Source organism: Pterocles gutturalis, unplaced genomic scaffold, assembly GCF_000699245.1.
Source record: "Pterocles gutturalis isolate BGI_N339 unplaced genomic scaffold, ASM69924v1 scaffold23601, whole genome shotgun sequence".
NCBI classification, from domain to species: domain Eukaryota; kingdom Metazoa; phylum Chordata; class Aves; order Pterocliformes; family Pteroclidae; genus Pterocles; species Pterocles gutturalis.
The window spans coordinates 1-13,395 of NW_010098501.1; the positions used below are offsets into that span (position 1 = coordinate 1).

The 13,395-nt window shown below is 34.3% G+C and overlaps 1 protein-coding gene across 1 annotated transcript in view; it reads left to right on the top strand.

Moving 5' to 3' along the window:
• Nucleotides 1-3,618: 3,618 nt before the first annotated feature.
• The window catches only part of KCNH7 (potassium voltage-gated channel, subfamily H (eag-related), member 7), a gene marked incomplete at its 5' end in the record, with an annotated part of 43,382 nt that continues 33,605 nt past the window's right edge, over nucleotides 3,619-13,395 (top strand). Inside the window, 4 exons of the mRNA XM_010073349.1 lie at nucleotides 3,619-3,682; nucleotides 4,726-4,826; nucleotides 6,998-7,397; nucleotides 8,129-8,328. Of these exons, the coding sequence (XP_010071651.1) occupies nucleotides 3,619-3,682; nucleotides 4,726-4,826; nucleotides 6,998-7,397; nucleotides 8,129-8,328 (765 nt within the window). The remainder of the gene's footprint in view (nucleotides 3,683-4,725; nucleotides 4,827-6,997; nucleotides 7,398-8,128; nucleotides 8,329-13,395) is intronic.

Here is a 13,395-nt window from a genome sequence, read left to right on the forward strand (position 1 = left end):
ATATATGTACTATATTTACAAATAATGACATAAATAGATCATTTGTGAAGGATTTGTTCAAATACTTTTGTTTAAGAACTGCTCCTTTGATTTGCTGCTTGCTTGGTAAAAACTGCTCATAATGTATGTAAGTGTTGTGTTGGCATTAAAGCATTAATATAAATTTTCTCTGTTGAAAATCTTTAGATCAGATGTTTACTCAGGGTAAACCAATTAGCTGTACACTATACCAGTTAACAAAAAGATATGGCTGGTGGCTATTTTTTTAGAATATGAAAAACCAACAACCAAAATAAAAAAAAAAAAGATTATATGGGGTTAACCTTGCCAGACATGACTAATGTCCTCATCCTACCTGTACAATAGGTTAAAAAATTGTTCAATATATGCATCCAAAAATTGCCCAAAGGTGTATAAAACAGACATTATGTTCTGGCTGCCTGACCCAGTTCTGCCTCCTGCAAAAGAATTTTATTTAATTTAAGAATAGCTAAAGTTATAACATTTTTTTTGATTAAAAGTGAACTGGCAAGTAGAGAATTAGGGGGTTTTGTGATGCTCAGAATACAACAGTTTAAAAAAAAAAAAACAGCAAACCAAGCAAAATATGATCCTTTCACTTTTCAAAGGACACAAATCCCTTTCTTAAAATTAGTTTTGCACATATTGACATACGGGAAACGGACAATTTTGTCAACCATATGTATATCTCATTAATTGAGAAGAGAAAGGTGAAAGCTACAAACTAATCAGCAAACTTTAGCATAAAAATTTGCTGATCTGACTGTATGCGTTCATGTCATGATACAGGGAATGCAAAAATGTTTTTGTTTAAAAATTAATTCCTTTTCATTAAAGTTATTTGCTGTGACAGCAAATACTTTTAATGTCTACCCCAAAAGCCTGATCTGAATTCTGAGCATACCCTGGCTATCCTCACAAATTACATGTAAACTTGATTAATTATTCATTTAAGGATCAGTATAAAACAACTGGCACATACCTCCTGCACCTTGAGAGTCTTGTAAGCATATTGAGTCTTAAAATCTCAGAAGTAAGACAAATATCAGTATATCAGTCATGCTTTTCTAAAACTCATTTTCTAAATCTTATATAGTGAAAATATTTTCCTGTGTCCTGTACTTTTAAAATATCATTATAATAATGTGGTCTAATTCAGCACTCATAGAAATCAATAGTAATGTTCCTTATCAATAGCGATATTTCTCCTAATTTGAACATAAGCATACACACTAAAGGTAAATGAGGAATATGGAGAAACATGTAGGTAATAGCATGCAGTAGGAATAAATTTTGTTAAAGGAATGCAATAAGAAGAGAGGAAGTAATATAAAGAACAGAGGGAACACGTTAATAGTTCTCTTACCAAGAGAGAACTTTGCTACTCTGAAGGTAACTAAAAAGCTCAGAGATTCAAGAGAAACGTTGTTCACATTTGCATTCATTATCTGTGGTAGGTCTTAGTCTTTCTGTAGATATTTTTTCTGTGGTTTTGACAGCACAGACACATGAAAGACAGTTTGACAATGACATTACTTCTAACCTGGACTACATAATTCCCCTTCAGATGTGGTCTGCATCTCTTTGATCACTGAGCATTCATCACTGCCAAAAATTGTGTTCAGTGATTGGAAGTGTGGAACATCAATTCCAAAGTTCATTGAAGGAGTGCAGTTTGGATTTGACCCTGAATATAATTCTTCCACACCACACCTCCCCTGTTACAAACATACTCAATAGTGAAGTGCCAGGTGCTAAAGTGACGCTAAAGGGATAACTTTAACATAAGATAATGTTACAAATAACTCACAAACAAGTTCATTCTGGCAGGTGAATACACAAATACAAAAATGTGGAACAGAAATTATTGGACAATGTAATGACTTTTTTAGTATTGCAGATATAAATAAATTAATTCTTTACTCCCTCAAAACCTAGTAATTCAACAATTTCACTATCTGGAATAACTAGTTTGTTTACCTAAGCAGCAATGAAAATATACAGATAATGACCAGTTCATTATGCCATCATGACTTCTCTCTCTCATTCATAGTATTGAATATGTCAATCACTTTTTATAAGCTGCTACTTACTGCAGTTTTGCTTCCTATATTGCTAACTATAATACTTCCGCAATGATCCTTTTTTGAGAGTTTAGCAAGAAGCAAACATAAAACTGTTAGAATGAAGCATTTTTTTATTTAATAGAATTTTTTCAGTCATAAAGGTTATCTTTTTTATGAAATAGCTCTTTTTTGTTATCTAGAGATTCTTCAAATGAAGTACCCTATGAACAATTGTATTGAACAGTCTTTTTATTAAACAACATAAGCTCCAAAGAGAGCTCCGTATGTGCTCACCCAGCTTCAAAACACCTTGATATCAAACCCAGTCTAGAAAGGGCAGGAGATAATAATCCAAATACCACATGTGGCACTATCTGAATGCTTCCATTTGAGCCATACTTTGTCAACCATAGGAAATCAACAGAGTAAGACAGTTAACTTTCCAATTTCTAAAAGAGAGAACTAATTTTTTTTTTTATGTTTAAGCAGACTCAACAGAGAATTATTATGGCTGGTAGTAAACCATTCTCTCTTTTTTGTGTATTTTAAATGTTAAAGGACATCTCTGATGCTTGGGAAGATAAAAATAATGAGTAGATGGACTTTTTACTTTCTATTCTTTTGTTAGTTTATTTTTAATCATTCTGTTCTTCTGAGGAGTCTGCATTGGAATTTAAACAAATAATAGTTGCAATGGCACAGCTCCTTAAAGCACACACGTAAGTGATGTGCATGTACAACTGGAATGCTGCTTAATTACTAGATATTTTAAAATATATAAATTTAAAATAATGTGCTTTTTAATGTATTGATCTGCTTTTCACTTCAAAGACAGGTACATTGTTGGGAAAAATCAAATGGATATATAGATTACCAGTTTCTTCCCTTTCATCTATAACCTACTGCAATAAAACATACAGACAAATTATAATATCAGCCTTAGCAAGAAAATTCTCATATTTATAGTTTTATCAAATTGAGACCAGAGAGAACACTCAGCTGAAATATGCAGGAAACCATGAAGGCTTTGGCTTTTGTAAATTTAAATAAAAATAAATACATCATGGTGTATATATCCAGCATACTCACAAAATGTAAGAGTGAATGTGTCTTCTATTCGTAGCAATAAATCAAGAAAATAGATGGGGTTTGGCTGAAATGGAGATATGTAAATGAAAGTACTTTTGTTCTTCTCTTAGTTTGATGTCTTGACTCCATTACACAGTATATCTGTTAAATCAAACTTTAAAAAAGAGAATAATCCCACATTTCTAGAATTAGAGACCTAATGGTCCTGACTACATCTCAATTGACTGAATCAGTACTTTAGCGCCTTGATTTTCTTTCCTTGATTGTTTTTCAAGATGAAGAAAAAAGGAACCCTAGCACTGCTTGAGCAGGCAGTTGTTCGTAGACCATTTTGGCAGTCTTTTATCAATGGCAGTTGAAGTACCAGTACCCTGCTATAAATAAGAAGTTTTGGTTAGTTGAAATATTTTTGTTTAATTGCTGTTTGTACTAACATTTTCAGTATCATGATGCATACAGCATAAAGATCTTCAACAATGACACGGTGCTCAGAAGAGGCTATGAAGGTAATGGAGCATAGACTGAAAGGCCAAATTCTGGCATATATTAGAGATTTTTCCAAGAGAGAGAAAAGACTTAACTATGCTTGATGCTATAGGACTCATATTTAATAGATTTGTTTACAGGCTGCAAAAAAGGTAGAAGCTTGATGACGATTTTAACATAAAATATAGGTGGCAGGAAATTATTGAGAAACCTTACAATACCAGGAAGATGGAAACAAGCCTAGCAGATGAAATACGATGTAAGCAAGTGCACATTAATGCATGTTGGAAGAGACAGTTTGAGCTACTCATACACTTCAGTGGGTTCTTTGTTTTAAAAAAGAGATCACATTATAGATTTATACAATAATGATAATGGATGTTGTGAAAAAAGAAAAAAAATCCCACAAAAATCTAGAGGAAACTTAAGGATTTGTCCATCAGTCAGAAAGTCATGAATTGTAAATGGCTTTTTTGCACAGGCAGAATACCATTTATGCAGATAATTAATTAGGTGATACCAGCTCCCTCTTCCAGTCTAATACAGTAACAACTTCCAAATTATACTCTCTGAAATCAGATAGACTGATGCCCTCCTCTTTCAAATCATGTTGTAATCAATTGCTGTCCGTCAAAATAGCCCCCCGCTGGGTTAATGTCAGCATCAGGGCTTGAGAAATTGAGGGTATAAACTAATCTCACTGTTAAAAAAGACTAATCAGAGTTATGGATACTCCCTTGTAATATATAAGGATTTTGTAAAATAAATTCAGTGACCTTAGAAAATGTAGTATCCATGAACTCCTGTTTTTAGAAGGTCATTTTTTCCCCCAGAGAAAAAATAATTGACAAACTTTAACATTTCTCAAGATTTTTATTAGCAGAACTGAATAATTATTCCAAAACAAATAAAGCAGTCTTCTATGTGGTTACTTAGCTTGTGGAGAGAACCATGTAGGCATGATGTATTGTTTATTTTTTGCACTATTACTATAGTCAAAATGGAAAAAACCCAACACACTTTTAATCCTGATGTGGTTATCCAGCATCTCTTGAACTTGTAGGCCATTTGATAAAGCTAGGTGTGATGAAAACAGAGCAGCAAGCAATTCAAAGAAGAGCAGCACCTATCAGATTGCTATTTGCTGGCACTGGATGGGGTAAGGTGGGTAACTGACACAGTAGGACCTCTGCCTCCTTGGCTGCCATGCTGAGCAAAGTATTCCAGCACACCAAGGAAATTAAATTGCATGAGGCCTAGCTCTGGCACCAAGTATTTCTGGTCAGGGCCAAGTGATACATGTGAGGTGGACTGTAAATGAATGCCAAAACCTATGGTTCGTGCTTTCCCTCTCCACTGTCAGATGTATTTTAATATCAAAGCCTCTCTACCATGTTAAAGAAAACTCAAACTCAGGATGAGTTTCTTGATGATGTAAAGTATGTCTAGTCCCACTCATGCTGATTTCAACCTGAACAGAGGGAGTTTGCTTGTATTATGCACCTCCAGCATACTCCAGAGCTCCCGCTGATGCAGTATTTAAGGATGGGATTAACACCGAGGATGTGTAACATTAGGAAGTCTTATCTTAAGAATGGGGTGGACCACGACACATTTTAGATTCACAATCTACATTCTGATCTGTTTAAGGGGCACTGTAAGAATATGTTGCCTCTTGCATGGTGTAGAGATATGACTACATCTGTAATAGAATGGTTCCAACACCCCTCTAAGAACAAATGTTATCTTTTCTTAAAATTGCTATTTTCATTAAGAAATCATAAATATTCAAGCCTGGTTTATCAGGCTTTTTTTATTTAAAAAAAAAAAAGGTACCTAGTGGCAATACTCACATGCTGAAGCTCAGCCTAAGCATACCTTTTGAAGGATGTGGTCTTTCAGACTCTTGAGCTCACAATCAATGAAACAGCCTTCTTTACATGGCTATGAGAAATTCACCCTGAAATTTTTCTCTGTGATGTTGATGTGATGAAGTTGAACCAAGGAGTGTTACCCAGTGTTACCCTACATTATCTTCTTGCTCATTTACTCAGAAAATATGAATATATTGAACTGCCCACTGACAAATGCAGCTAAGAAAGCCTCTTATTTTGTTCAAAGGGCTTTGAGATTTTACTCAGAAATATGTTAAATGCAAGGATGTAATAAAACATAAAAACGAGCCTAGTACTTGTTGAAAGAAAGCTTTAACATGACACATACTACAACCAGAGTTGTTTCCAGTTGTGTTATGTTATATACCTATATGTTAAAAAAAGGAAAAAAAACTTATTAAAAACTTATTTGGCATTGACATTTACTGAATACTTTAATATATGTTCACACTTAATGGAGGGGAAAAGGTAGCTGAGTTCTTTCTGAAATTGTGTAGTTACTATTTGCAATGTTGCCAATCTCTTTTACAAGGTATTAACAAGTATGAAAACAATTTACTGATTGAAAATTGTAAATTTATATTAATGAACTTTAGATTCCTTTAAAAATATCAGAGCCTCAAAGGGGCTACAGTGAATCATAGTGAAGGTCTGCACTAAAAAGCTTGAAATATATTCTTGGTTTATAACTGACCCATATAGGTTTTTTTAATGGTGTAGTAATTTTATTAGCGGCTTCTACCACTACCTCTGCAAGCTTCAGCATAAAAGATGCAAAAAGAAGATCAATCTGGAGTCTGGCAACAGTAACTTTTCCATGATTCTCTCTTCACAGTGGTTCATCTTCTTTTACCTGTATAGAGTGTTCTGACCATTACAAATAGGAAGAACATTTACAGAATAGGATACTTATTCCTTGGGACATTTCTGCTCTATTTCTTCTCTCTTCTACAACAAATGTGCCAGAGTATTGCAAGTATTCTCTAAGTTAGGACCAAATACAGTCACACATCTTTGTTCAAACATTGTAAATGCTTACTACCTAGAAGGCCAGTCATATAATTATGAGTAGTTCCAATAACTTACAGAATTTATCATGTCAAAACATCATGAATCATAATGGATCATTTAAGTCCACTAGGGTGGACTGAAGTGTCCACATGGAGAATAATACTCAAAGTTAAAAGATATTCAGCAGATGATGACAACTTCTACTTCTACTTTACTTTAAAATGTGCATTTCTTATTGTTTGCTTCACTGTTTTTATAATAAATTTGTTAGTTCAAAGAAAATTAAGATACAGTGAAATGGGTTAATCTACTGGCTTTTTTGATTCCCCAGAATAATGGAATTTACACTGGTTTATTCATGCTGACTAGTAATGAAAGCACCTTTGCTAACAAACAAAATAAATTTCTATTTATATCTTATTTTTACAGACAACAACATTAATAGGTCTTCTGAAGACAGCTAGACTGCTGCGATTGGTGAGGGTAGCAAGGAAGTTGGACAGATATTCAGAATATGGTGCTGCAGTTCTGATGCTCCTTATGTGCATATTTGCTCTGATTGCACACTGGCTTGCTTGCATTTGGTATGCCATTGGAAATGTAGAAAGACCTTACTTGGCTCACAAGATTGGCTGGTTGGATTCTTTAGGAGAACAATTAGGAAAGCATTACAACAAGAGTGATGCAAGCTCTGGACCATCCATCAAGGACAAATATGTTACAGCACTTTATTTTACCTTCAGCAGTCTGACAAGTGTAGGATTTGGAAATGTGTCTCCAAATACCAACTCAGAGAAAATCTTTTCCATCTGTGTCATGTTGATTGGCTGTAAGTAGTTATAGCTTAATAATTTTTTTCTTTTTCTCTAAGTGTTTGAGCAAAAGACTTAACAATCTAAGCCAACAAGATCATAAGCATGCAGCCAGGAGGGCACATTCCCAGGGAAAGCAATGTTATATGCAAAAATATGTTGTGACTCAGTGTCAGGAAGTAGTGAAGTTGCTTGACTACTCAAAATCTCTTATCCAAAATGTCAGAAGTTTTGTGTTGTGTATCATAGTCTGTAAGCAAATCTTTTATAGGGTATGAAGTTGAGTTTTGAGTGGATTTAGGAAACTAGAGCCCATTGTTTCTGGATAATCATAATTACATTTTATTTGTAATCATAATTACATAATCTGAACCTATGAATGTATGCATACCTTCTTAACTCTGCCCTTTGTTCTTAACATGTACTTAACCTTAGTTCCTGGTTCTTAGTTCTACTGAACTCTGTAAAAGTAGATGAACCTGATTTACAACACTAAATTCAGGACTACATATCTCCAAAGATAAATATTACCAACTAGATTATGGTTTAATATTTAAACCTCTTCTGCTAACTGAGCTGGTACTGATACAATCAAATCAATAAAAAGCTTCAGGTAAATCAATTCCACATCTCCAAAAATGTTACTACTCTCATCTGAGCTGTTCTACATAGAAAGTACATCATAAGAACTGTTGCATCATGTGCAAGCCTAATTATATGACTTAAGTTTTGTTTCTATTTCATCCAGCATTAATGTACGCGAGTATTTTTGGAAACGTATCTGCAATAATCCAAAGACTCTACTCGGGAACTGCACGGTATCACATGCAAATGCTGAGGGTGAAGGAGTTTATACGCTTTCATCAAATCCCCAACCCTCTGCGGCAGCGACTTGAGGAATACTTCCAGCATGCGTGGACATACACCAATGGCATTGACATGAACATGGTATGTTGTTCTGTTTTTCAGGCACGGATGCTGAGGAATAGATAAACACAGGAGAATTTAGAAAGAGATTTTAAGCCTTCATTATTTATAAGCTCTAAAATTACAAGCTTAAAAAGGTTGATATATAGCAATTACTGAAACCAAGCCATTACAAATTAGACATCCAATCATTTAACTGTGTAGATTATTACCAGCTGTATCAGAAAACTGAACTCACTGTGTATAGGAAATCTTGAGAACTGCAGTTGACTATTGTAAAATTAAGACCAAAAACAAAAAAAATAGTTTTCTTATTTCAGACATAGCTGTTCCAGAATTTTGCTTGGTTTTTGGCCTGCTTTTCCACTTCCAGTATCAAACAAGAGTACCTATCTACAGAATTACTCTTCTATAAAACCTGTGGAGATCTATTCTTTTTCAAAATCCTATTGTGTTGTCTAGAACAGGTATATTGGGGGTCGGCAGAAGGAGGAGCTGGCAGGCGGATTAGCTGCTTTTTTCAGAGTGAAATATTCTAATCATATGATAGTCTGAACAGCAGTTCACTTGAGTTCACAACCACATAATTCTGCAATGAAAGTCAACATAGTACTACTAACCATTTAGCAATCCACAGAACCTCATTCCTAGGAAGTGGCAAGGTACAGCACTCATATTTTTCTGTTCTTGATAAAAAAATAACAAATCTGTAGACGGTCCATATAGAAAATATATTATGTGGCCAGCTAAAAAGGAATCACAAAATGCAAAAGCATCCATAGTTCTGGCTTATTTTCTGGAGACAGCAACATCTTTTCTGAAAAGCTGACATAGGTTTGAAGAACTGAGAGCATTGTGCATTTTAAGATCTGTGAATCTGTGTCTCTGGACGGATGCTTTCCAGCGCTATTCTGAGTTGTAGATTAGAGACTTCGCAGAGATCTCCATAAAGTTGGCAAGAATAAGAAAATTTATAATTTTTATAACAATTTAACTAGAAACCAACCTCCAAACAGCTTCCATGTGGTATCTATACATACATTTGTGGACGACTGTCAGTGTGGTACACTTTTATGCAGTAAGCAGAAATAGTGGGTCTTGATTAAAAGGTTTTATAAAGCTGAATCACTGAGAGCTTAACTTTATGGTTACCATTAAGTAAAGCAGATCTTAAACAGCAAACTAAACATATTGGGCTTGACCTCCCACTTCCATGAGTGTCCCTTCCAGAGGGACATAATGCCCAGCACAGGACAAGGATACTTGAATAAACCTCTGCTGGGGATTACTGCGGTGGAAAGCAGCAGCAGTAGCTTCATCCTGTGTGGCACTGAATGGCCCTAATTCCCTCTGATGGCAATGGAATTGTGGGGTACTCAGCACTTTGCAGGATCAGGCCCTTAAGCTGCAGGAGTGTGCTACCTAAGCCTAAAGCAGCTCATTGAATTATTTCTGAAGATATTACAAAATCATGTATGCCTTAACTAATTCATTACCACTAATGGATGTACTAAGAACACCTGTTTCACATGAAATAGTAAGTAAAAGTGAATGTGGTCAGCATGAACTTTGCATGATGCAGGAATTGGTGTACTGGAATTAGTCTTGGATTTGTCATTAATGTGAAATACTAACTAAATGGATTAAACAGCCCATATTTTGCAATATGATTGTGAGGCAGTATGGAGGCTTTGTTTTAAATAAAATGTGAAAAAAAATCATTTTGTTACATTTTATGTCTTATTCTGTTCATAATTCTATCCCTCAAGTTTTATGGCAGTCAATTTTCTTAAAAAGTGAGTTTGAATATATTACACTTAGTGCAAGGATAAAATAAGAACTGTGTGATTTATGTTGTACTTATGAAAGATTTATCTCTTTCCTGTTTGCTTCATACCTAAATACATGGAATAACAACACCCACTGGTAAGAGCAGGAGGTATTTATATCAAATTTAATTCCAGTATAAAGTGTGGAGAATATCCATGTTATATGTCAAGTTTAGAGCTTGTTCAATGCTTTCTAATTTTAATTGTAACTTTTTGCATGATGAAGGGGTAGATAGCAAAGGGAAATAATCCAAGAAGAATCAGATGTGGGGCAAAATGGTTACTAAAAATTAGACATTAAGAAATGTTAATCTAACCGTATTTACCTATCACTGTTTTACCCCACAACTCAAATCATGCTTCTCTGCCCAAAAAAGGTCATGTGCATATTTGTTTGCATTAGATGGTTGCTCTGTAGGAATGTCACTCTGACAAAGTTGCCATGCTGATCATTCTGCATTTTCCTTTGCGTGAATGCTCTTAGTTCAAACCATATATGCATGTTAGCACAAGCACCAATGAAGTTTTCTTGGCTATAAGCCATGTGCATATGAGATAGATTTGCATGTGGTATTAACTTAATTTTGCATGAAATATTTGCATTTATACACCAAAGAGCTAATACTGTCCTCAGACAAATGTGGTTGACTCCTGACAATATTTACTGGGAGTATTTTGCAAATATTTGAAGGCAGAATTTGATCCAATGTCTTTCTTTTTCATTTCATGACCAAAAACTGAATAAAATTCAAAAACTCAGTCCTCTTTCTCCTTTGAAATATAAAATGCATGAATAATTTACATTTTATATATATATGCACATGCAATGTATACACACACATATATATATAAATAATGTTAGAGAATATGTGTCAAAAGGTGTTTTTAATTATAATCAATAGTTTACTTAACAATTCAAGAAAAGTTTAAAAAACCCCAATTTTTAACCTCAGGAATAATACCACCCAAGACTAAATAAACTTGATTTCCTAAACAAAATCCTACATTTATATTGAAAACCAGAAGATAATATTTTATGTGCATTTGAAATGGCTAAACTTTAAAGTAGCTTTAAAGATCTGCTGGTGAAATATGCTGAGAATATTGTTTATTTGTTCATTTGTTCCCCTCTGCTACATTTCTACATCTTTTTGATTATGTTTCATTTCATAATATATTTTGATAAAAACAGTTCCACATAATTATGCATGGACCGGATAAACAGGATTTGGGATTTAATTTAATCTGGATAAAAATCTTGAGTCCATAGAATAACCATAATTTAAATCATCTCCCTGTGGTATACACTGGCAAATTTAAATTAAAAAAAAAAAAATCTTTATAGTGTATGTTGTTTGATGAAAGATGTCACCAGCCCCAAAGATTTGAAGATACTATTTTTATTTTTTTAAACTATCCTGTTCTGTTTTTCCTAAACTCTCTTTGCCTTCTTTCCTCCCCTTCATTCCAATGTTATCAGTCCAGCACTGATAACAGAATGCCTGTGATGCTTGCTGTAAAAAGATTACATATTTAATGTTTGAGATCCTTTTTTAAGTTATGCATGTATTTTTTACAATCCTCCCTCCTCTTCTTTCCATGGATCTTCTGTGCATCTAAATAGCTCTATTGGTTTATTTTACCTTTTAAAAAAGTTCAAAGAAATAAATATGAGGGACAAGCTTTGGAAAGCCAAATGTTAATTAAAATTTTGGATGTGGGACAGATTCCTTTTTATTTTGGGTTTTAACCAGCACCATAAAAGGAGAGAGCAAGTCAGAATTTTCATACATAAATTTACGGAACCTTCTCGTGCAAGCATCCAAGCAAATGGTTGATTTTACACTTGTGATAAGCTGTCTTGGCCACAGTGATCATGCAAGTATGGCAGAGCATACACCCATCTTGAAAGTTCAGAACGAGCCATGCTACTGCATCAAATTAAGGGCACGTTCAGCATTGCGTGCGTAAGGCTTCTTTTGTGAGAAATTGGCTACTGTGTACTGGATGACACCACTACATTTGTTATTCTTGCTTTTCCTCCCTCTGTGATCACTTCTTATGATGAAAACAATTGTACCATAGAACTATTGCCAGCAATATCTTTGAAACAGAAAATTAGAAAAGTAAATTAAAATTTCAAAAATAGCAAGGAGAGGTTCCTTATATTATCAGAAGGGTAATCCAAATTAGAAGTGTTTGGAACAAAAACTAGTAGTGACTGATTAAACAGAGGGAATATGTAATCACGGCGGAACATGGTACATATCTGTCTCTATGTCGTAATGGAAATCATAAGACATATAAGCCTACCAGAAAGGACCTCAGATACGATTAGGTGTAAAACTGTTCTCTCATTTCTGTAACAAGACCACTTAAAAAACACGAATGCCTACATTTAATTGAGCTACCAAAAAGAAGACCTCATAAAAAGAAAATACTTTCAAGAATGTCAATCTATTTGCAAAGTGTTCCATTATCAGTATCTCACTGCATTGTATTTTGTGATCTAACATCTCAAAAACAAGAGCAATTAACCGTTTTCCAACTATCATTATATTTTTGGAAAGACATGGATCTGGTCAGCTTCCAACTTCTACAGACATTAAACTTTTCTGTTGATGAGGGAGTCAACAGTCTAAGAAACGGAAAACATTTTCTGTCCTCCTCACCCAGCAAGGTATCATATCTCAGAGATCACCTTTCAGATGTGCTCAGAAACTGTAATAAGATTACAGCTGAAGAATGATCCACTGCAGCTCCAGTAATTTCAAGATAAAAATTTCATACAAATCTGTGTCATGGCAATAACTGAAAGCAAAAGATCCTAATTCTTGATAAGCTTATAAGGCTTATCATCACACACTGCTTCTCTTCTCTCTCAACTGTTGTAAGGAGCTCCTTCATATCCTGCCAGGGGAAAAAAAAAAAAAAATCTCACTCTGCAACATTTTCTGGTACGAAGAGGAATCATCAGAAATAACTGTTATTCTTTGTGGAGCCCAAGAGCTGCTGGAACAGAATTATCACCACATGTGACTTTGTTCATTCTTTCCTAAATGGTGAAAGCCCTTGAAAATGTTTTGGCCTTCTGCTTTTAGGTATAGTTAATTTCTGTAATTAACTATCACAGAAATAGTAAATTCTAAATTCTTTCTTGATATAGAACTAGGCTGAATTACAGAAAGGTTTAGTCTAGACGAAGATGTTATTAAAATTTTAGAGTCAAATGTTTGTGACAGAACTAAATACTGAACCA